Source organism: Cyprinus carpio, chromosome A14 (genome assembly GCF_018340385.1).
Source record: "Cyprinus carpio isolate SPL01 chromosome A14, ASM1834038v1, whole genome shotgun sequence".
Classification (NCBI taxonomy): domain Eukaryota; kingdom Metazoa; phylum Chordata; class Actinopteri; order Cypriniformes; family Cyprinidae; genus Cyprinus; species Cyprinus carpio.
The window spans coordinates 28,998,264-29,023,809 of NC_056585.1; the positions used below are offsets into that span (position 1 = coordinate 28,998,264).

Consider the following 25,546-nt stretch of genomic DNA (forward strand, 5'->3'; position numbering starts at 1 on the left):
GTTTTTCTGAACGGTTTCCTCAAACCGCAAGCGGACAGACGGGCCAATCACGGCCCAGAGTGACTTTACTGTGTTTTACTGTCAGAGACGACCGGGGCTTTCGCACAATGAAACACTTCTGAAAGATGCGTCAAAATTATGTGACGTTTGTTCAAAAGAAAAAGAGGTGAAAATATTTTTATTATTTATATTTTATTTAAAAATTGTGTTTTTTTTTTAATTAATTTGCACAATTTTTTTTTTTTGATTTTACAAAGTTTAAATTTTGTTCATGATTTTTTAAGTATTTTACTTTTTTGAAGAATTTGAAGATAATAGCAAAATGTTTTGATTGTTAGTAATATGTCCGACCCTTCAGCAGAAACATAAATGTCAACAAAGCGGAAAATATTTGTATTATTTTTATTTTACATTTGTCTTTTAATAATTTTAATTATTTGTCATTTTTTAAAAACTTTTTTACATTTATTATATTTTATTTGTATTTTATTTTACAATCAAATGAAAAAAATATATATATAAATTAAGTGAGTTTATGCTTTAAATATGTAAGAATATCCACCAATGGAAAATTACATAATTTTTTCTGATTCTATTGGCAGATATTTTGTTCTCGTTTGAAGCATAAGCTCACTTAATTTTGATTAACTTCTCAGAAAACAAGACTTAATATCTTCAGTCATTTTGCTTCTCCATTAAATGCATCTTGATTTATGAATGTTTAGATATTTGCACTGGAAAACAAGACAAGAACACTGGTTTTGCAGTGATAGCTGAAAGCTCTCAAGTCAAAGCAGTAAACCGGACCTGAACTGATCTGGTCTAGCGCCTCCTTCTGTTTAGAAGCGGATCACAGCAGACAGAGCCAGACCTGATGAGAAACTCACCAAAACAACACAAAACACCACCACAGAAGAGCCTGCAGCCGCACTGAAGCCATACTAAAGGAGACAAAATGATCTTCAATTATGAATGATTATCAGTGAAGTGTGTGTGTGTGTGTGTGTGTGTGACGCTGGCTCTCACTGCAGACACATCACACTCAAGCGCTGACAGACATTCAGACCAGGAGAAAAACCAGATCACCTTTCCATCTGTCTCTCTCTCTCTCTCTATCTCTCTCTCTCTGTCTGTCTGTCTCTCGCTCATTTTTCACTCTTTTACAAACACACACACACACAGCTGTGAGGAAACACTGACTTTCATTCTAAACTTCTGCATTAATGAATCTGTGCGTCTACCTGACACAACACGAATCAGAATACTGAAAAAACCTGATTAATATCTGAATATTGATGAGCATGTAAATGTAGTCATTAGTAAAATAGCCGGATATCATCAGAGTCATCTACATACATACACCACACACGACACGGCATTCAAAACAACGTCAGAAAAATCAAACTCTTTCTCATTTATACAGACATATAATACACACACCTTCACGAAACTGCACTGTTTAAAGATTAAGATCAAAAACACACTTACTTCACTATACAGAAGAGCAAACATTTCCATCATTTGTTTGTAAAGTTAATTATAATGACACAAACACTTTTTTTACTTAGTTTTTTTTTAATGGAGACTTCTCGAATTTTATTATCAAACTGATTATAAGAATTATTATTTAATAATTATTAATTATTATGAGTTATCTAATCATTCATTATTATTCATTTTTAAACAATTTAATAATATTAATCATTTTTAATCATTTAATAATAATTATAGAATAATTTAAAATTATTATAAAATAAAGGTTAATTATGACTATAAACAAAAGAAAATGCTTTTTTTTCAGCTGAGGCTCATCAAATGTCCCCAAAAGAAGGATTATTTAAGCTTAAGGGACAGTTTTGACACCAAACTATAAACTGCAGCAAAATAAACACACACACACACACACACACACACACACACACACACACACACACACAAAGCAGCTGAGGAGAGTTCAGGAGTGTGTTTGACAATGACTGTGTTTCTCCATTTGGTTAGGTGAAATTTAAATGAGGTTGTGTATATGTGTGTGTGTGTGTGTGTGTGTGTGTGTGTGTGTGTGTGTGTGTGTGTGACACATGTGGTTTACTCCAGCAGATCTGTGGGACGGCTGGATTCCGCAGGGGGTCTGAGACTGATGGAGGAGCTGTCAATCAGGATGAGTGACAGCTGCTGTGAGCCTCTGACCGCAGGAAGTGGAAGCTCTCGAACCCAGCAGGAGAAAATATGTGTGTGTGTGTGTGTGTGTGTGTGTGTGTGTGTGTGTGTGTGTGTGTGTGTGTGTGTGTGTGTGTGGATCAGCCGTACCTTGTCAATCATATCCGGTCGGTTGGTTGCAGCAAGAACCGTGACGTCTTTGAGCTGTTCGATTCCATCCATCTCTGTCAGCAGCTGAGCTAACACTCGATCAGCGACGCCTCCCGCCTGACCAGAACTGAACGACACAAACCCTTCAATCAGCACCTTAGAAACACAAGACTACTGTCCCTAGCAACCACCCAGAGTTCTGCTAGCGTGTTGCTAGGGGGCTTTGGATGGTTGCTAAGGCGTTGATATGTAGCTGCTAGAGTTTTGCTGAGCAGTTGCTATGGTGTTCTGGGTGGTTGTTAACAGGCAGTTTCTAACAGGGCTCTGAACCACTTCAATGAATGAAAAGTATTTAAGGTATTTTAATTTTGCAATCAACCAATCAGGAATTACCATGGCCTATGCAAATGTTGTATTCTGTTGAATAAGGTTTCAGATGAACAGATCAGTGTGTGTGTGTGTGTGTGTGTGTGTGTGTGATTGATTAAAGGCAAACACATTCATCAGTAAATCAATGTGTCATTCAGAATTCAATCCAGTAAATGAATTTCTGACTCAGCAGAACAAACCAGCTTTAGATTCACACTGAACTGTAAGAGTGTGTGTGTGTGTGTGTGTGTGTGTGTGTGTGTGTGTTTGTTTCCTGTCAGAAGCTTGAAACACTAGGCACTTTATTAATTAAACAAGCAAAGAGCCAAACAAATAAAAACATATTTTACAACTCAGTGTTTCAGATTTACACACACAGCCGTGCTGGAGCTCAAACACTGAGACATCAGCACATTCAGCAGTGTCACACACCGTCACATCAGCTGCAGCTACAGACAAGAGTCTCATTTACTAACGCTGCATACACATACAATACACTTTTTACCAAATATTTAAAACAATAAATGCCTTGCAACTACACAGTAACACCCTAGCATTTGCCCAGCAATACACTGGCAACCACATAGCAACACCCTAGCAACCACACTAAAACACACTAGCAACTACTTAGCAACACCCTAGCAACTGCCTAGCAACCACACTAAAACACACTAGCAACTACTTAGCAACACCCTAGCAACTGCCTAGCAACCACATAAAACACACTGGCAACTACATAGCAACACCCTAGCAACTGCCTAGCAACCACACAAAAGCACACTGGCAACTACATAGCAACACCCTAGCAACTGCCTAGCAACCACATAAAACACACTGGCAACTACATAGCAACACCCTAGCAACCACACAAAAACACACTGGCAACTACATAGCAACACCCTAGCAACCACACAAAAACACACTAGCAACTACATGGCAACACCCTAGCAACTGCCTAGCAACCACACAAAAGCACACTGGCAACTACATAGCAACACCCTAGCAACTGCCTAGCAACCACACAAAAACACACTAGCAACTACATGGCAACACCCTAGCAACCACACAAAAGCACACTGGCAACTACATAGCAACACCCTAGCAACCACACTAAAACACACTAGCAACTACTTAGCAACACCCTAGCAACTGCCTAGCAACCACACAAAAGCACACTGGCAACTACATAGCAACACCCTAGCAACTGCCTAGCAACCACATAAAAAACACACTGGCAACTACATAGCAACACCCTAGCAACCACACAAAAAACACACTGGCAACTACATAGCAAAACACCCTAGCAACCATACAAAAACACACTAGCAACTACATGGCAACACCCTAGCAACTGCCTAGCAACCACACAAAAACACACTGGCAACTACATAGCAACACCCTAGCAACTGCCTAGCAACCACATAAAACACACTGGCAACTACATAGCAACACCCTAGCAACCATACAAAAACACACTAGCAACTACATGGCAACACCCTAGCAACTGCCTAGCAACCACACAAAAACACACTGGCAACTACATAGCAACACCCTAGCAACTGCTTAGCAACAACACACAAAAAAAAACACACTGGCAACTACATAGTAACACCCTAGCAACCACACAAAAACACACTAACAACTACATAGCAACACCCTAGCAACTGCTTAGCAACAACACAAAAAAAACACACTGGCAACTACATAGCAACACCCTAGCAACCAAACAAAAACACACTGGCAACTACATAGCAACACCCTAGCAACTGCCTAGCAACCAAACTGATTAATTTTTGTACTGAAATTTAGTCTACAATTAAATATATTTCATCATCAACGTAGTGAATGAGACTCCGTGATCTGTGGTTTATCTGCTTGTTTGACTGCAGTTTGCTACATTGATTTCTGGTTCACTACATGACTTCCTACTGTATCTTAGTGTGTGATTCCCTGAACAGGAAGTACAGCAGAATTCTCCATCTGTTTTCATGGAAACAAAGACACGCTTGTGTCTCTAAAGCACAGATGTTCCTCTGTGTGTGTGTGTTTAGAGCATTAACGGTCTCCTATATGTCAGAACGAAACACATTTAACACTAATGAACTCATTCTGATCATATGATCAGATAATTATGAGGTTGATGTGTGTTGTTTATGTATCATATCGTGTCATTTGGTTTACAGTATGAACTTACCTTCCGCGTGCTGCTGCTAAAGCATCGATCTCGTCAAAGAAAACGATAGATGGAGCAACTGTCCTGGCCTTCCGGAAAACCTACACACACACACACACACACGCGCACACACACACACACACACACACACACACACACACACACACACACACACACACACACATTTTATGAAAAGTTCAGAAACACATAAAATGAGTGCACTATCCCTTCAATGTGTTATTTTACTCATAACTTTTTTAAACAAAGAGTCGGTTTCTCACACAAAGCATCATATGACTTCAGAAAATTAATTTCTACTTTTCTTTAAAAAAAAAAAATCCATAAATGCCAAAACACTCACTGTTTCAATAGTACAGCAACAAGACATACACAATAATGCATTTTAACACGACTTTAGTGGAAAAAAATATTTACAATTTATGTGTAAAGTTATATGCAATTTTACTTCACTGTAACAATGTCTAAAACTACTGTAAAAATTATGATTTTAACAGCTTTAACACTCAAATACAAAAAGAATAAAAAAGCGATTTTATAAAATTATAAGCTTCATATTTCTGATTTTAAATCCTCACTGTAACCTGCATTTTAAACCTTAAAACAACTGTAAAAATTATGATTTAAACAGCTTTACAGTAAAAATTAAACAACTTTTGATAATTTAATAAGTTAATTTAATTAAATACAAATTTTAAATCCTACGAAAATGTAAAAGTAACTTGCAATTTTTTGCATGTTTTAAATTTGTGCAATTTCATTTTATTTATTTTCATTTATTTTTTAAGAAAAAAAGACTTTTTGAAGTTCTTTTCTGCGGAAATCGACATGAGCAGAACTTGCACTGGAGCTGGAAAACATCCTAATTGTAAAGGAAAAGAGCGCCAAGTATAATTCATAAAGAAATAAATTCACGGAAGAAAGAAAGTCACACAGATCTGAAATAACATGGTTCTCAGTAACAGTGATGTTGGGACTCTGATCAGGTGCATACAGGCGTCTCTCACCTCTCGAAGCGCTCGCTCTGATTCACCCACGTATTTACTCAGTAACTCTGGACCCTGTGGAGACACAATTAAAACACTCACCATCACCATCATCAATACCTCACCGATCAACGATCAATGCATTACTCACCTATAACATATTCACATACACGTGAAACTGAGCATCTAAGGTGCATGTGATGTATGTGACAGGACACACTCATCTGTGTTTGCATACTTGAGTCGAGTAAGTGTGTTTCTGGCCTCAACAGCAGCAGATAAGAAGCAGGCAAGACAGATGTGAGCATGTGAGAATAAACGGCTTCTTAAACATCAGCAGCACTGAGAGATTAATGAGACGATAACCTGAACAGGAACCTGAGACAATTAACAACTAACCGGCACAAAGACTGAAGACCAGAGCCTGATAAATACTCTCCATGAAGTCAAGCTCACTTCCTCTCGTCCTACAATGCATTTCAACACCTCCTGACACACACACACACACACTCGGGCTCTGGGTTTTCTCTCGGAGGGTGTGTTTTCCGTAACTTGCTTTGAAGAGATTGATATCGGCTCTGCTACAGAAATGCGAGCGTCTCTCAGACTAAACATCCTCCTGCAAGGGAATTCACTCCCAAACACACCTGATCTGATCAAGATGACACACGATCGGCCTTCAGTTCACACATACAGATCCTCAGTTACAGCTGATGTGTAGATTAACGAGTAGACTACTCTCATTTTGATGTCAAGATAATTATAACGACCACAGACGAAGACAAACCCTAAATGAGAACTTACAGAAATAACATTAACTTTATTTATCAATCATTTTCCAATGAAGGATGTCCTTTGGAAGCTCATTTCCGCTAGAAACTATGCTACAGTAGTATGACTATAGACTATGAAAATAGAAATATAGACTATGTATATGATATCTGATATCTATATATGCAAATGTACTGTATTAACTTACGTGCAAAAAGCAATATTGCAGTAACATGCAAATTGAGTGCAACTACATGATAACAATAGCAGCTTACAGTAACAGATGTGCAAATTGAGATGAGCTTACATGAGTAATATTAACAAATATACAATGGTAGTAATAATAGCAATAGCATTACAAATGTTCATATATAAAAAAATATATATATCTTTCACACACGTACACACACACATTGTATCTCGCAATTCTAAATTTATCTTGCAATTCTGATTTTATATGCCGCAACTGAGTTAATATCCCGCAATTCTGAGTTTATCACATGCAATTCTGAATTTATATCATGCAATTCTGAATTTATATCATGCAATTCTGAATTTATATCATGCAATTCTGAATTTATATCATGCAATTCTGAATTTATATCATGCAATTCTGAATTTATATCATGCAATTCTGAGTTTATATCATGCAATTCTGAGCCTTCATCGCGCAATTCTGAATTTATATCCAGAAATTCTAAATTTATATCACGCGATTCTGAATTTATATCAGTTTAGTTTATAGCAATTATTGGATTGCAGGTGCTGCAAATAATGTTTAGTGAAGCTTTGTTTCTTATCTGACCATAATCAGTTTGTAGCAGTAAATGAAGAGATATCATATCGATCACAAGTACAGAATGGAGTACCACCTGGCTTAGTACTAGGACCGTTGCTTTTCACACTTTACATGTTACCCTTTGGAGATATCATCAAGAAACAGTGTGTTAGCTTTCACTGTTATGCTGATGATACTCAGCTCTATATTTCTTTGTGGCCTAATGAAACATACCAATTTGAAAAACTAACAGAATGCATAGTTGATAGATAGCTTTTATATTCTTAATTTTCACACTTTTTTTTTTGCACTATTCATTTTTGAATTGTCTTGTTCATTCATGATTAAACCATGTATGGTTCACACACGTTCACACCTCATTCTCTCACAACTGATATGTACCTTGATGGACAGGAAGTTGAGCTGGCTCTCGTTGGCTAGTGCTTTAGCGATCATGGTTTTGGAGCATCCTGGCGGGCCGTACAGCAGGACGCCTTTAGGTGGCGTTATACCCAACCTGCTGAAGGCCTCGGGGTGCCGCAGGGGCCATTCGACCGCCTGCTTCAGCGCCAGCTTCACCTCCTCCATCCCACCGATGTCACTCCAACGAACCTACAAACATACACACAGAGCTGTTTGTGAGACTGTTTGATTCATCTGCATTACAGGATCTAAATCTTGAGCTGTGATTGGCCCATCAATCTGTCAACCTGAATGTTGATAGGTCAGCCTGATAACCCCAGCATGTCAAAGTCTTCAGATGAACACTGTACCTTTGGCACGTCGATGGCCACCTCTCTCATCGCGCTGGGTTTGACCTCTGTCATGGCCAGTCTCAGGTCAGAGGTCATGACCTTTACACTGTCCATCACCTGGACATCAGAGAGAACAGGTTTGGATCCTAAAACCCTCCTCAGCGCGTGAAGACCTGCAGAAACACACAACATGAACAGACCATCACAGATCAACACTCAGAAACGTAGATATTAAAAATCTAAACATTTGTAATAATTATTTTTAATAATATTATAATATTATTGTTAATTTAAAACAGCTGTTTTCTATGTGAATATCTGTTAAAGTGTAATGTATTTCTGTGATGTACAGCTGTATTTTCAGCATCATTACTCCAGTCTTCAGTGTCACATGATCTTCAGAAATCATTCTAATATGATGATTTGCTGCTCAATCATTTCTTCTGATTATTATCAATGTTGAACACAGTTGTGCTGCACAATATTTCTGTGGAAACTTTACTACAAACTTTTAAAATGTAGTGCATGTAAGAAAAAAAAAAGCATTCATTAAATTTATTAAAAGTGACAGCAAAGACATTTCTATTTTAAATAAATGCTGATCTTTTGAACTTTCTATTCATCTGTGAATCCAGAAAAATAAAATGCATCACAGTTTCCACAAAAATATTGAGAATCACAAATGACTTCAACATTGATAATAATCAGAAATGTTTCTTGAGCAGCAGATCATCATATTAGAATGATTTCTGAAGATCATGTGACACTGAAGACTGGAGTAATGATGCTGAAAATACAGCTGTGCATCACAGAAATAAATTACACTTTAACAGAGATTCACATAGAAAACATTTTAAATTGTAATAATATTTCAAAATTTTTACTGTATTTTTGGTCAAACAAATGCAGCTCTGGTGAGCAGAAGAGACTTCTTTAAAAAACATTAAATAAATCTTAATTATTCCACACTTTTGATAGTCTTGCATTTCTCTAGTTTCATCTATTTGGGCTGTTTAGACTCTAAAAGCAGAAAAACTAAACATGAGTAAATTATGACGGAATCGTTGTAACAAGCACCAGCTCTCTCTCTCTCTCTCTCTCTCACACACACCGGACAGATAATAAGACACAGCTGAAGAGGCTTCTTCTGCTGAATCCAGTGAGAGTCGTGGGTTTAATCTCTGTTTGAGTTGATTTATTTGAGAGCAAACATCCCGCAGGCTTTCTTCCGCTCCGATACAGAGTAAACATCCGCCGCGCTGATCGGATGTGACTCAAGCCTGACCTGCTGCTCTCTCTGGACCTCAGACGCACAGGACTCACAAACACCGGCCAAAGACAGAAACCAAAGACGAGCAGAGAGGAGCATTAGAGTCCAAGAGCATCTGCTTCCAATTAAAAACAGATTACCTGGAAATCCAGCTTAAATAATCACAAACACTGGGTCAGAAAACAGACTATCAGAGATTACGGTTTATAAAGTTGTAAATATATATATTTTTTTCTTACAAAAATGCATCGATTCGCTTCAGGAGGCCTTTATTAACCCACAGGAGCTGTGTGGGACACTTTTCATGATGGATAGACGCAGTTTTTTGGGCTTCAAAATCTCAGCACCCATTCACTGCCATTATAAATCTTGGAAGAACCAGGATATTTTTTTTATATAACTTCATTTATATAAAATTAAGTCCTGTACTACATTTATTATGAAAGCTGAATGCTTTCTTCGTGAATTGTGCTTGTGATGATATTTAAATTTGATGGCAGAAAACAGACGAAACATGAAATTATTAAAAGATGATTGAAGAAAGAAAGAAAGAAGAGAAGAACTGCAGAGAAACTGAGCAAAGCAGGGATGTTTCAGATCTTTCTCGTTCCTGTGTTAACACACACAGCTGCGGTACAGAAACAATACCAGCGCTTACGTAAAATAAGACAGAAAGAACAAACTCCAGAGAGAGACAAGGACACGCACGCGCCATGAACGCTTCCGGGTTTATAAACAGGACACACATATAAACCCGGCGTGGAGTTTGTGTCTGAAACTCGTCTGGCTGTAAAAGGAAAGAGCGGACAGGAGAAAGACTTTATAAGGAAGAAACCGTGATTCAGGCACACTTCAGCTGTTTATTCTCCTTTGGGATCGTTCAGTTGATTTAAACCAGCTGCTTCTCTTCTGCCTTTACTTCATGACAAACACATCTCAGATATTCACACAATCTCAACATAAACATACTACAGTAAAAATCACCTTCCCTGCATGATTGAAGCGTCTGTGTTCATCCAAGATCAGGATGAGTTTGTTTCTTCATCAGAAATGTAGAATTGCATCAGTGTCTCATCAATGGACGCTCTGCAGTGAATGGGTGCCGTCAGAATGAGAGTCCAAACAGCTGATAAAAACAATCCACAGCACTCCAGTCCATCAGTTAACATCTGGAGAAGACAAAAGCTGCATGTTCTGCATGTCTGCAGGAAGTGTTATTATGGATTATAGACTCGTATTTTAGTTAAAAACGTCTTAATGCTGGATTTGTTTCATCTTTTGTCTTCTCCAGATGTGAACTGATGGACTGGAGTGCTGTGGATTATTGTGATGTTTTTATCAGCTGTTTGGACTCTCATTCTGACGGCACCCATTCACTGCAGAGCATCCATTGCTGAGACACCGATGCAATGCTACATGCATTGTTTTTAGTATTGTTTTTAGTATTGTTTTTAGTATTGTATTTACTAGTATTTTCATGAATCTGGCCCCTGGACTGCAGTAGATTTGTGTTTCAGTGTGTATTTCTGCAGCAGGTCATTCAGAGGAAACTGCGCATTATAGATTGTTCAGTGAATGAGGGAGATTTGAGCTACCAGTGACTGAATGCTGTTTGCACACACACACTCACACACAGATCTCTCTCTCTCTCTGTCTTTCTCTCGGTGTGTCTCTGTCTCTCTGTCTCTCTCTGGGTGTGTCTCTGTCCCTCTCTCGGTGTGTCTGTGTCTCTCTGTCTTTCTCTCGGTGTGTCTGTGTCTCTCTCGGTGTGTCTCTGTCTCTCTGTCTCTCTCTGGGTGTGTCTCTGTCTCTCTGTCTTTCTCTCGGGGTGTCTCTGTCTCTCTGTCTCTCTCTCGGTGTGTCTCTGTCTCTCTCTCGGTGTGTCTCTGTCTCTCTGTCTTTCTCTCGGTGTGTCTCTGTCTCTCTCTGGGTGTGTCTCTGTCTCTCTGTCTTTCTCTCGGTGTGTCTCTGTCTCTCTGTCTCTCTCTGGGTGTGTCTCTGTCTCTCTCTGGGTGTGTCTCTGTCCCTCTCTCGGTGTGTCTGTCTCTCTCTCGGTGTGTCTCGGTCCCTCTCTCGGTGTGTCTCTGTCCCTCTCTCGGTGTGTCTGTCTCTCTCTCGGTATGTCTCTGTCTCTCTCTCTCTTGGTGTCTCTCTGTCTTTCTCTCGGTGTGTCTCTGTCTCTCTGTCTCTCTCTGGGTGTGTCTCTGTCTCTCTCTCGGTGTGTCTCTGTCTCTCTGTCTTTCTCTCGGTGTGTCTCTGTCTCTCTGTGTCTCTCTCTCGGTGTGTCTCTGTCTCTCTCTCTCTCTCTCTTTCGTGCGCGTGTCTCTGTCTCTCTCTCTGTCTTGTCTCTGTCTTCTGTGTCTCTGTCTCTCTGGTGTGTCTCTCTCTATCTCTCTGTCTCTCTCGGTGGTCTCTGTCTCTCTCTCTCGGTGTGTCTCTGTCTTCTCTTGTGTCTCTGTTCTCCTTGGTGTGTTTCTCTGTCTTTCTCTCGGTGTGTCTCTGTCTCTCTGGGTGTGTCTCTGTCCCTCTCTCGGTGTGTCTGTCTGTGTCTCTCTCCTTGTGTGTCTGTCTGTGTCTCTGGTCTCTCTCTGTCTCTCTCTTTCTCGGTGTGTCTCTGTCTCTCTGTCTTTCTCTTTGGGTGTGTCTCTGTCTCTCTCCTGTCTTCTCTTTTTTGTTCCCCTCTGTCCTGTCCCTCTCTCGGTGGTCTTGTTTCTCTGTCTTTTCTCTCGGTTTTTGTTTTTTTTTTTTTTTTTTTTTTGTTCTGTCACTCTGTCTCTCTCTCGTAAGGGTGTGCCTCTCTGTGTGTTTGTTGTATGTTTCTTGTCTTTGGATCGGTGTATAGGTCTCTGCATCCCCAGCGTTGCGCTCATGATCCAAAACACGCTGATGAGTTTTAAAGACTTTACCGCCGGACATAGAGGGAAGGTGGAGTCTGTCTGGAGCGGATGTTTAGCTCGTGGGTTGAGATTTGGGTCTGATTTATTGTCCTTGGTCTTTTTAGTTGTTGTTATCTTTTTTAAATCAATTGTCAACGAATGTTGGGTTTTGGTTGTGTTCCGTCTGGTCTGAGAGCTCGGTTCATTCTGTCCAACGGGCCTCTTTCTTAATGACGTGTCTTTCGGTTTTTTCATCTCTAAAGAAAATCTCGTCTTGGTTGCAAATCACCTTTGTTTTGTCTTTTCACCGTTTTTCATGGGTTTGAAAAAACGGAATTGGATGAGATTGATTTTTCAAGTTGATGGTTTCCGCCATGTCTAGTACAAATGATGGTTTTCGCTAGGCCTTATGAGCGCAGGCTGAACCTTCTGAGAACGGTTGCAAACAGCGATTTGTGTTGTGAAATGGAATATGCAAGAAAATTGCTGTATTTTTGGATAATGAAGCAAACATCTGTTTTCTAAGATCCCAGTTAAGAAAAGAAAAAAATGGTGGAAAAGAAAAGTTTGTTAAACAGTAAAGAACGATGAGGGTGTTGAAGAGAGTGTGGCATCAGTTGAGATGGAGATTTTCTTTGATTCCCAATATATCTCCCATGTTCAAATTTTGTCTCTAAGTTCCCAAAATGAAAACCTTGCGCGCTTGTATAGTGCTAATGAATTAGCAACTTTCCTGCCAGAAACCAAAAGGATAAAAGGAGGCGCAAGTAGAAGATTTCTTCCCTATGATAGTAAGCAGTTTATTAAGGATGTTAAGGTATAGAATAAAAGAGGGCGTTTCAAGATGTGGAGATTTATGTCTTAGAAATTGGTGGAACAAACTGAAAAAAAAATTTGAATAAAGATGAAGCTGTAGAACTTCTAAATTTTGGCCAAAAAATAGTTTTTTTTGGCAACTTTTTTAGTTTTTTTTTGTGGCTCTAAATAAATATGAACAAAGTTTTAAAATTGGACAACTTTTAATATTCAATGGTGCCAGAGATGGGTTATAAAAGAATGAATGTTATAGGAATTAGTAGACAAAAAGCAAATTGATATTTTGTTTTTACCAGAACCACACAGTGCTTTAAAAATGCGAACGACTGGAAAGAGAACTGGGAGTGGACAGCTTGTCCTTAAGTCCATAAATCCTCTGTTAGTGGAGGTGGTTGCGTGTTTTGTTTTTCAAAACCACATTTTACCTTTTTCTTGTGAAGTTGAAGAAATAATTGGTGGTGTCCGTTTGTTAAGATCAAAGAAAATATGATGAAAGTTACCATGGTGTCTTTTGAATTTATATGCTCCCCTACAAAGGGGGTTAGAAAGAGTTTTTTTTTTTTTATAATGTGGATGCTGTCTTAATAAGATTTAAATCCAGATGATTTTTTATGTTATAGGTGGGGGGATTTTTAATTGTACCGCCAATTCTAAGTTAGAGTGGGAAATCATACTAGAACCACATGCTGCATTCTTCTCAGAAAATACTTATAACAATTAATTTAAACAACATGATTTTATGTTTATTTGGAGAAATATGAATGTAAGAGTTAGACAGTATTACTTGGGCTCATATTACTGAATTATTTTTCCTTAGCAAGGCTTGACAGAATATATAGTGTTCAACATCAACGAAATTTTTTTTAAGTTCTGTAAAATTATTCCAGTGGGTTTTTTCTTGACCAAAGCTTAGTTTTGTGTAGTGTTTTGTTTAAATGTGTTTAAGTTTTAAAAAGTTTTCTTATTGGATTTTTTTCTACTTCATTGCTGTGATGTTTTGAAAAATTCTTTAGAAATTTTAGTTTTTTTTGGAAAACTTTTTAAGCAGCAAAAACATTTTTATGTATCTTTATCGCAATGGTGGGATGTGAAAAGTTCTTATTAGAGATTTTTGTTTCAAAGTACACTCTTAATGTTACTCGAGACCTAGCCCCGTTCAATGAAGATTTTAGAGAACGTGAATTTTTTTTTGTAACAAGATTTTAGCATTAGCATTAAAAAAACAACAAAAACATATTATGATGATCTGAAGAAAAGAAAGAAATCGATTTTGGTTAGACTGTTTGGGAGTTAACAGCAAAGGGAGCTTTAGGAGTCCGTTCACAGGTTTCCAAACTGTGGCAAAAATCTGATGCTCCCTCTAAAATTTTCTTTTTTTGTAATTTAGAAATTTAAAAAAAGGTCAAAGTAAAATGATTCAATACGTTTAACGCTCAGCTACAGGACAGAACTAACTAATGAGCTGCTGACATACGTGCTGTGCTGTATGTTTTTTTCGGACTTTATAAATCTGACGGAGGACAATGGGGGGCAGAGGCGGGTCAAGTTTTCTTGAAGGACTGCCAAAGGTGGATGAAGAGTCTAAACAATGATCTACACAGGACGTTTTCATTGACCAGAGCTTTTATTTGCCATGATGAGGCTTGGATAATGGTAATTCTCTCAGGTTTTTGACGGGCTGCCTGTTGATTTCGATAAGACTTTATGGCCCGCTATAGGAGAAGATCTGCTGACAGTTTTTAATGACAGTTTGAAAAGAGGACTATTGCCTCCTAGCTGCAGACGAGCAGTCATACACTTTCCCAAAAAGAGGGGATCTTTCAGTATTCAGCAATTGGCGCCGTTTTTCTTTTTATGTTCAGAGTACAAACAAAAAATTTTTTGGTTCAAAACTGATAGCTCTTAGACTGAGTTACAATTATGAAGCACATTGTACACAGGTGATCAGACTTTACTGTGTTCCCAACAGGTCGATTTTGATAATCTTGCTTTAATAAGAGATGTTTTTTGACTGCTTCTACAATCTGGGAATTTAACTCTGGAATGATTTCTCTTGATCAAGAGAAAGCATTCGACAGAGTGAACAGTTGTTTTCTTGGAGTACTTTAAAAGGCTTTTTGGGTTTTAACGATATTTTTTTATCATGATAAAGTCTGTGTACTGTAACATTGAGAGTGTTCTTCAAAATTAATGGGGTTTTTCAAGGCTCCTTTTAAAGTTTCGTTAGGGTTGGTCAGGCAGGGATGGTCCTATTCTGGTATGTTTGTACTCCCTGGCAATTGAACCCTTACTGCAAAAACTACGAATTCATTTAAAAAGGTTTGAGTTTTACGGATTGTACTAATTTCTTTACACCTTTTGCATATGCTGATGATGTTATTGTTTTTTGTAAATGAGAAGGAAGATTGTTAGTTAAGCTAGAAAAAATTGTAAATGATTTTAAACTAGTTTCCTCTGCCAAAGTAAATTGGAGGAAAATGAAGCTATAATGGTGGGAAGTTGGAGTGGAGATCTTTCCTGCTTTTACCTGGAGGACTGATCTGGAAAAGAGGAGGTTTTAAAATACCTTGGTGTGCTATCTAGGAAATGAAAACTTTATTAGGAAAAATTGGGAAGGGTTTAATAGAGAAAATAAAAGGTCGATTGGAAAAGTGGAAATTGGTGCTGCTGCCTCAGATATCTTATAGAGGACTTATTCTTATAATTAATAACTTGTGGCATCCCTCACTATGGCAGAAACTTGCTTATGTGTTGACCCTCCAAACGGACTCCTTGGTTAATATTCAAAGAGAATGGTGAACTTTTTTTTGGACAAGTATCATTGGACTCCTCAAAGCATTCTCTTTTTTGCCCAAAGAGGAAGGCGGGTTCAAGGTCTTGTAAATCTCGCTTGTAGAAGAGCCACTTACCGTCTCAAATATAGTACAGAAACTTATGATGGGACCAATTATTCATTGGTGTGGAGACCACTGGCCTTAAGTATCTTGAGAAGACAGTTGGAAATATGGAAGTGGATTTAACATTGTTTCTAATGGACCATAAAAGATTGACTTTTAATGAAATTCCTTCCTTCTTATCAAAATTGTTCAAAGGGTGTGGGGTTTCTTTAAACATCGCTGGATGGAACCAGCAACTTCTCTTCATTGTTATTGGAGAACCAGTTGTTTTTGGAGCTAGGTTTTGATACTTTCGGTGCAGAAGATTTTCCTGGTTTAAACAGATTTATTCTGTAATTTAAAAGGTTTTTTAAATCTAAAACACATTATAAAATGAATCAGGTTATAATTGTACTGCGAGCTGAAAAAGTAGCTAAACTATTAGGAGTTCGATCAATTACGGTTTGTAAAAAAAATTTATAGAAAAAATAACTATGATTTTTAACTGATGAAGAGAAAGATACTTTTACAAGAGTTTGGTGCAGGGACTTTAAGCCCTGATAGTAAAGATCTTTTTTTCTGAACTTGAAATTTTTTTTGTTTTAGATGAGTTTTGTTTTAATAGCCCCCTGGTTCAATTTTGGAAGTAATGATTATATTGATTTTTTGTACCGTTAGAAGGGAAAATATTATATAAATTTCATTGTTAAAGTTACTTTTCATCAGCAAAATTTAAGGACTAAAACAGATACAGTATGGAGCGGAAAAATTAGGAATCAATTCTGAAACTAAACCTGTCTGGCGAGCACTTACAAACCACCATTAAAAAAGAATATTGGTGATTTGCAGTGGGGGATTTTACATGGAGCCATTGCTGTAAAGCTGATTTGTGGTCTATTTTAAAACCCACTGTAAGCGCGACAAATTTTCCTTTTTGTTCAGAACGAGAGACTATTTTTCATTGCTTCATGTATGTTAAGCGACTAAACCCTCTTTTTGACTTATTAAGTGGTTTTTTTAGATTATTTTAATACTAGTTTTTCAAAACAAAATTATATTTTGGGTTTTTTTTTTGTTCCAATTCAAAACAAAGTTCAAATGTCAAGTCATCAATTTTTTATTGTGGGACAGCAAATATGCTGTTTATATTCACTAGGAGGAATAAGATGGAAGAGAAGTCAGGACAAGATGTTGTTTTAGTTTTTAAAACATATGGTAAAATCAAGAATAATTATTGATTTTAATTTTCATTAAATTGATGAGTAAGTTAAAGGTTTTTTGAACTCGTGGTGTTTGTAATTTTGCTCTGGTTTCAGTTGAAAATGAAGAAATTGTCTTTGCAAGAGATTTAATGTAATATATTTTTTATTTTTTTTTTTTTTTTTTTTTTTTTTTTTTTTTTTTTTTTCCAAGTGTGTGTAAAGTGTTATATTAAAAATTTTATAATAAATCGATTGTGAAAATCAAAATCTCTGTCTCTCTCTCGGTGTGTCTCTGTCTCTCTCTCTGTGTGTCTCTGTCTCTCCCTCTCTCTCTCTCTCTGTCTCTCTCTCGTCTGTGAGTGGCTGCGTGTCTCACAGGAAGTGCTGTTGTCAGCAGGTCATTGTGACCCGAGGAGGAAGCACCAGTCTTGAAGATGCATTCATTCAACATCGAAAATAAGAGCACAAACACAAACATCTGCAGCGGAGAGTCAAGCGCAGAGATTTATTTCATTAAATTGCAGTGACTGAATGAAAGAAACATATTTCAGATGTAACTATATGTAAACACATACGTAATCGCACTGATTTCGATATTATTACCATTACCTCTGCAGCTCTAGCACCTGGATTATTTTTCATTTTCCTTTCATTTCTCTTTCTCCACATCCTATTCGTAACCCATGCATTTCTGTGTGAACTCTTCAGGATGAAATCCACACATACGGAGCACACAGATGTCAAAGGTCAAGCGCAGGTCTGATATTAAACAGCTGTGTTATATAAGAACGCTCACCAGCTTCCTTGCAGACGGCGGCGAGGTCTGCTCCCACGTATCCGTGCGCCGCGTCGGCTAGTTCCTGGAGCTCGGCGGTGGAGACGTCACACGGCATGGAGCGCAGCTGCTTCTGCAGGATATCCATCCGCCCGTCCGCGCCGGGAACGCCGATCTCCAGCTCCTTATCGAAGCGTCCGGGCCGCCGCAGCGCCGGATCCAGAGCGTGAGGACGATTGGTGGCCCCCAGAACCAGCAGCTGCCCGCTGTGAACACACCCTACAACACAAAAAAAAATATAAACAACAACAACACAACCTCAAAAAAATTAAAAAGAAACATCAATTATATAAATGATATAATTATATAATAATATTAATATATCATTATAACGACATTCAGTTTATAAGTGCATGCATGCAATATATGTACTTTTAAATTAATGTCACCACTATTTGAGCTAAAAAAAAATATGATTCAAAGAAATAAATCATTTTCATTTAAATGAGCTGCAAAAAAACATAGAAAATAATGGAAAAAACAAAACAAAACACTTTCCCGCATACATATTAATTACACATCTTTCTTGAATGTATTTATTGTGATTGGTCAATTGTGGCATTCTGTGGTTAAATATCTTTGCATATTTGTGATATCATAACTGTATATTATAATGAAATAACAACTCAAGCAGTGTTTCCCTTTAGATTGAACTTCAATAAAATGCTAAAAACACACACAAAATTGATATAAACCAGGGTCATTATTGTTAACTATAACCATAAAAAAATTATAATTAAAAAATGTTTTAATAAAATATTATTTATCTTTTCTAGTTTAAATTGAAATACTAAAATAACTAAATCTGAAATAAAAATTTATAAAAACCATACGCATTTAAAAAAAAAAAGACAAACAACAAAATCATTAAAATTTGTAAAAAATAAATAAATAATAATAACATAAATAATAATAATTAAAAACCATAGACATTAAAAATTTTAAGAAAATATAAATAATAAAAATGACAAGTCACAACAAAATCACTAAACAAAATTCACTAAGAAAATGAAAACTAATTCAAGCCATTCATTAAAAAACATAATAGTATAATAATATACATAATAATAATCCATTATACTTAATAACACCAAAATCATATTTTATATATATATATATCTATACTATATATATATATAATATATATATATATATATATATTTTTTTTTTTAATTACAGGATCAGAATCTTGGATATTCAGCAATCACAAAAACTAAATTAAATTTAATTAAATCAAAGTAAATGTTTTATTAAATTAAATTAAATATTTTATTAAATTAAATAACTTTTTACTTTAAAATTTCATTTAATTTCACTTAATAAAGATAGGTTAAGTTAAGCTAAGTTAATGTGATTAATGTATTTAATATTTCAACACTTAACGTAAGAGTTTCTGTTATCATAAGCAGTGTTATCATAATTACAGCAGAAAGCACTAGAGCAAATATCTCAATAATATAAAATATTGCAACACTATAGGCATCTAATAACAGTGCTGGGGCGTTTGAGAGCCGCCGATCCAGAGCTCAGAGTCTCTTCAGATCCTGAAGATTCAGTGATGGTCACCAGAAACAGACTCGGGTCAGAAAGGGTCAGATACTCACGGATCCGATCCCGTCCATGAGCGTCAGCAGAGTGGCCACGAGCCGCTTCTCCACTTCATTCTGAGCTCCTTCTCTCCTGGGACACAGAGCGTCCAACTCATCGACACGGGTCATTCATGAACGTCTGACCCCGTCACACACACCGTGAGCTGAAGTATAACACCACTGGAGTATAGGTACCTTCTGGTCATTCATGAACGTTTCCTCCACCCCGTCAACACATTTACACACTTATGACAATCACATATGAGCTGAAGTATTTATACCTCTATATAGCTTGAGGCTGCAGTGAAAAATCTATAAAAATATATTTTATATTATTATATATACTCAATCTGCCTTCAGTTTCTCCATAAAACCTGCAGAGACACAAACACATTTACACACTTATGACAATCAATATTAATCAAATACTATTACATATTACACATACTGTATGCTTTAATACTATTACATATTACACATACTGTATGCTTTATATTTATATATATATTTAATAAATGTGACTCTTGTGTTGTTGCTGGTGTTTTGGTTTCTCTCACACACTTGCTCATGATCTCGGGGCCGTTGATGACGCTCATGTGAGCTCCCACTTCATTGGCTATGGCTCGTCCAATCATGGTCTTCCCTGTGCCGGGCGGCCCGTACAGCAGCACCCCTCGAGGAGGCGGGATTCCTGCTCGACAGACACACGTCACATGACCACATCAGAGCCAGCGCTGCACTGTACAGAGCTTTCATTCAGATAGCGGGATCAGCACATAAAATAAATACGCTTATTTAGCATTTCTAATGAACTTTCTGTGGGACTGTCAGTCTGATTAAATAATGAGTCAGAAAGAGCAAAAAAATCTGAGCTGATTTCATTTTTTCGTCAAAGGAAAGTCAAGAGCATTGCATTGTGGGAAACAGTATATCACAGTGTGCTCCGATTAATGTTTTTTTTTTTTTTTAATTTTTCATGTTAGGTTTTGTTTAATTTTTTGTAATTTTGTTATGCACGTTTGTAATTTTTATTAGTTTTTGTTTAAATAGTTTATTTAATATTCGTTTCTTTTTCCAGTTTTAGTTGCATTTCAGTTAGTAATTTTAGTACTATTTATATAATAGTAAAGTTTTTGTAATATTTTGAATTCAGTTTTTTTTTTAGGTTTTCATTTTAATTTTAGTCTACTTTTAGTCACTTTGTTATGTGCTCGTCATTTTTATTATTTATTTTAAAACAGTTTTTTTTTAGTTTCAGTTAGTAATTTTAGTACTATTATATTCTTTAGTAATATTTTTTATATTTTCTTTTATTATTTTTAATTTTAGTTGAATTTTTTAAATAATTTTGTTATGTGCTTTTGTCATTTTTATTCATTTTTTTAATTAATATTATTATTATTTCTAAACAATTTTATTTTAGTTTTATTTCAATTTTAGCTTTAGTTAGTCATTTTAACACTACAAATTAAACTTATTTTGGTAAGCTGCCAAGGCAACATTTTTTATTTTTGTTTAGTTTACATTTTTCCATCTAAGATTTATATTCTATTTTACTTAATCTTTATTTCAATTAACAAAACAGATTTTAAGGATTGCACACTTAGTTAACAGTAACAGCACTGACTCTCTATCATGTTTTGGGATCACACTGAGGCAAAGGACTGATGTAAGAAGTGAAGTTTAAAGGCCGAAGGTCAGAGGTCGGGTCAGCTGGATCTGACCTTTGACCTCACTCACCATAGTTTTTGAAGAGCTCGGGGTGTTTGAGCGGCAGCTCGATGGTCTCCTTGATGACCTGCAGCTGACCGCTGAGGCCGCCGATCATACTGTACGTGACCTTTGACCCCTCGGCCCCCTCCTCGGCCTCGTCCCGCTCGTCGGGGTCACACACACTCAGAGTGGTGGAGCTGCAGACGGTGTAGAAGGTGTCCGCGGGTGAGCGTCCGCACCCGTCAGTGAACGACGCCTCGGACGGGCTGAGAACCGGGTCACTCGGTTTACAGGGCGTAGAGACAGGGCTCAGAGGTGAGGGGTCATGTGATCTGTCAGGGGTCAGAGGTGAGGGGTCATGTGATCGCTCAGGTGTGCTCTGCTGGATGGACAGCTGTTCCAGCTGCTATGAGAAAACAACAACAACTACTCCCAACAAGCCCACACACACTCCTCTCCACACACACCACTCAACCAGGAATCCACACCCAGAACACACTGACGCCCGAAATATGAGACGCACACAGAGCCCCCCGGCAGCAGAACACGAGCGTCTGAGGAGAGAAGCACGTCTGTGAGCCGCTCAAACAACACCAGCATTCAAAGAGGCTTCGAGGAATCAAGCGTGTGTTACCCAGCGTCCGCAGGAGATAACTCCTGAACTCTTCTGTGTTCAGCACTTTGTCTTCAGGCCTGCAAGAGTGCACACATACAGTACAGGTCAAAAGATTGGAAACATTACTATTTTTAATGTTTTTGAAAGAAGTTTCTTCTGCTCATCAAGCCTGCATTTATTTGATCAAAAATACAGAAAAACAGTAATATTGTTGAAATATTATTACAACTTAAAATAATAGTTTTCTATTTGAATAACTTTAAAAAATAATTTATTCCTGTGATGCAAAGCTGAATTTTCAGCATCATTACTCCAGCCTTCAGTGTCACATGTAACATCCAGTCTATCACATGATCATTTAGAAATCATTCTAATATTCTGATTTATTATGAGTGTTGGAAACAGTTCTGCTGTCTAATATATTTGATGAATAAAAGGTTAAAAACAACTGCATTTATTCAAAATAAAATAAAAAATTATAATAATATATATTCTAATAATATATTTTCTTTACTATCACTTTTTTATCAATTTAACACTCCTTGCTGAATAAAAGTATTGATTTTATAAAAAAAAAAGAAAAAAAAAAAATTACTGACCCCAAATTACTGACCAGTAGTGTATATTGTTATTACAAAATTTTATATTTAAAAACATAGCTTCTTTTTTTTTTTTTTTTTTACTTTTTATTCTCAAAGTATCCTAAAAAAGTATCACATGTTCTGAAAAATATTAAGCAGCAGAACTGTTTCCAAACTTTGATAATGAATCATCATATTAGAATGATTTCTAAAGGATCATGTGATACTGATCCTAAAAATTCAGCTTTGCATCACAGAAAATAAATGATCATTTAAAGTATAATAAATTTAAAAAACTATTATTTTAAATTGTAATAATATATCACAATATTACATTTTTTTTTCCCTGTATTTTTGATCAAATAAATGCAGGCTTGATGAGCAGAAGAAACGTCTTTCAAAAAACATTAAAAATAGTAATGTTTCCAAACTTTTGACCTGTACTGTATATATATATATATATATCTATTATATTATAAATAGCTATATATATAATATATAACTATAAATTATTTAAAATATTGATAAAAATGATAACAGTATCTTGATGACACTGAAGTAACTCTGTGTTTATAACCAGTGGTTATAAAATAACCTTATTTTAAAATAAGACAAAAACAAGCTTAAAAATGAGCTAAAACAGCTAAAATTAAACTATGATGCAAACCAATTTCATATTTATCTTCTTCACTTGTCTGTCTGTAAACTCACATTGTTTTTTATTTTCACAGAACAGCTGGATATATGAGAGAATTTTAAAAGTGTGACTGAAAAACTCTTAAAAACGCATGGAAATTTATATAAAGAACGTGTTACTATTTATATAAAGCTCTAACAAATTTACAATCTAAAAAAAAAATTTACAAAATGCTAGAAAAGTCATGCAAATTCATTAGAAATAAACACGTAAACCCTGAAGAACATACCATTTTTCTGGAATTATATAATATTTTATTTAATTATGTCAATATACTGCCGCTCCTAGTTCCTGTAAATAAAGTTTTGAGTATTAGCAGCTCTGTCGTTACAGCAGAAGTCACAGAAGTCTTGATAACGAGAGGCTCTGGGGTCGAGGATCGCTGATTTTAGAATCACTTCCTAAGTTTCCTGATCTCTGCTTTTGAACTTTCAAAGACTCTTGGTGCGTTTACTTTCACTAAGCGTCTCACTGTCCACAAATTTCCTATCTGAGGTAATCAAGGGCATGTCACAAATGATCTATGATCTCATCTTCATCACTGATCAGCTTATTTATGGCAAACATCCGGCGGAGTGTGCTCCTGCTCTCCGGCAGCAGATGGAGACATTCCTTCACAATCACAGCAGGGCTTGGATAACAACACCTGCCTCTGATCTGAAGCTCCACACAGTGGTTGTGTTCGAAATTCCAAACTTAATAACTACCTAACTCCCAATTACAAATACAAAACTTACAACTCCTACTATATAAAAGAGAATAAAACCTTAAAACATAAACAGTAAGCAACAAGTGTTTCAGAGTTGTGTGCTAAAGTGTTAGTACTAACCATTCTTTTTAAAAAGGCTTGTTAATTAAGGATTCATACTAACATTCACTAACTCTTCACAGTATGCACGCAGCATACTGCAGTATAGTAGGAGTTGTGTGGTAGTATGCCGTTCCGAACACAGCTTCTGTACTGATGTCAGGGCACTTGAGTTATATTTAGCTGATTCTTGTAAATAAATTGGTCATCTGGGTTTTGATGCATACAGAAAGTCTGCACACTATGCACAGCATACGCACTGGATACTGCAGAAACATTAAGAGTGGTATGATAGTATGGCATTTGGAACACAGCAAGTGTTTGGCTGTACCTGAGCGTCAGCCGCAGGTGCTCGGCCTGCAGAAGGGCTCCGGTGATGGGCTGCACTGTGACCCGAGACCCAGACGTCACTCTCAGAGCGGACTGAGTGCTGGACTGAAGACCCACACGCCTGCCCGGAAACTGAGATGCTGGCCACGCCACACACACCTACACACACACACACACACATAGAGTCAACACACACATCACCTGCATTATCCATGATAATCTCACACACACACACACACACACACACACACACACACACACCTGCTGCTGTCCCGCGCTGCTGGAGATCAGGACCGGGCGTCCGATGCAGATGCTCAGAGTCTTCATGGTGTTCACACTCATCTGAGCCAAATATGAACGCCAGCGCTTAGGGACTTTATCTTCAGCTGCAAACACACACACAGAGAGAGAGAGACAGACACACACACACACACAGAGAGAGAGAGAGACCCACACAGAGAAGAGAAGACAAACACAGAGCTCACACTCTACCACCACAACACACAGACACACACACAACAATAGGAGAGAGAACATCACAGAGAGATTGACAGAGACACACACACACACACACACACACACACACACAAATGCAGAGACACACACACACACACACAGACACACAGAGAGACAAACACACACACAGCAGAACAGAGAGACACAGAACACACAGAGAGAAGCACACACACAGAACAGAGAACGAGAGAGAGACGACACAGACACATCACATCGACAAGAGACAGAAACACAGAGAAAGAGAGAGTGACCACGTTTTGCACTGACCAACAGCAGACACAGGTCGAATGAAGACACACACACACACACAGAGACAGACACACACCAAACACACAAAACAGCGAGAGAGAGACAGGACACACACACCACACACAAACGAGCAGAGACACTCAGACAGACACAGACACACACACACAGACGAGAGAGACAGACAGACACACACACACACCAGAGAGAGAGAGAGAGGACACAACAGAACAGACACACACACACACACAGAGAAGAGACAGACACAAACACACACACACAGACACACAGAGATAGAGAGAGAGAGAGAGCAGACAACAGACACACACACACAACACACACACACACAGAGAGAGAGAGAGACACACACACACACATACACACACAGAGAGAGAGACACATACACACACACACACAC

At 37.3% G+C, this 25,546-nt stretch overlaps 1 protein-coding gene across 1 annotated transcript in view; it reads right to left on the bottom strand.

The window, feature by feature from the left end:
- Nucleotides 1-25,546, bottom strand: part of spata5 (spermatogenesis associated 5) — a 47,927-nt gene that overhangs the window by 21,742 nt on the left and 639 nt on the right. The window contains exons 2-16 of the mRNA XM_042770566.1: nucleotides 24,628-24,752; nucleotides 24,368-24,525; nucleotides 21,969-22,027; nucleotides 21,800-21,888; nucleotides 21,362-21,737; nucleotides 20,183-20,312; nucleotides 19,967-19,995; nucleotides 19,817-19,866; nucleotides 19,633-19,732; nucleotides 17,994-18,251; nucleotides 8,176-8,330; nucleotides 7,805-8,014; nucleotides 5,875-5,928; nucleotides 4,871-4,950; nucleotides 2,308-2,434 (exon numbers count right to left, since the gene is read on the bottom strand). Of these exons, the coding sequence (XP_042626500.1) occupies nucleotides 2,308-2,434; nucleotides 4,871-4,950; nucleotides 5,875-5,928; nucleotides 7,805-8,014; nucleotides 8,176-8,330; nucleotides 17,994-18,251; nucleotides 19,633-19,732; nucleotides 19,817-19,866; nucleotides 19,967-19,995; nucleotides 20,183-20,312; nucleotides 21,362-21,737; nucleotides 21,800-21,888; nucleotides 21,969-22,027; nucleotides 24,368-24,525; nucleotides 24,628-24,752 (2,000 nt within the window). The remainder of the gene's footprint in view (nucleotides 1-2,307; nucleotides 2,435-4,870; nucleotides 4,951-5,874; nucleotides 5,929-7,804; nucleotides 8,015-8,175; nucleotides 8,331-17,993; nucleotides 18,252-19,632; nucleotides 19,733-19,816; nucleotides 19,867-19,966; nucleotides 19,996-20,182; nucleotides 20,313-21,361; nucleotides 21,738-21,799; nucleotides 21,889-21,968; nucleotides 22,028-24,367; nucleotides 24,526-24,627; nucleotides 24,753-25,546) is intronic.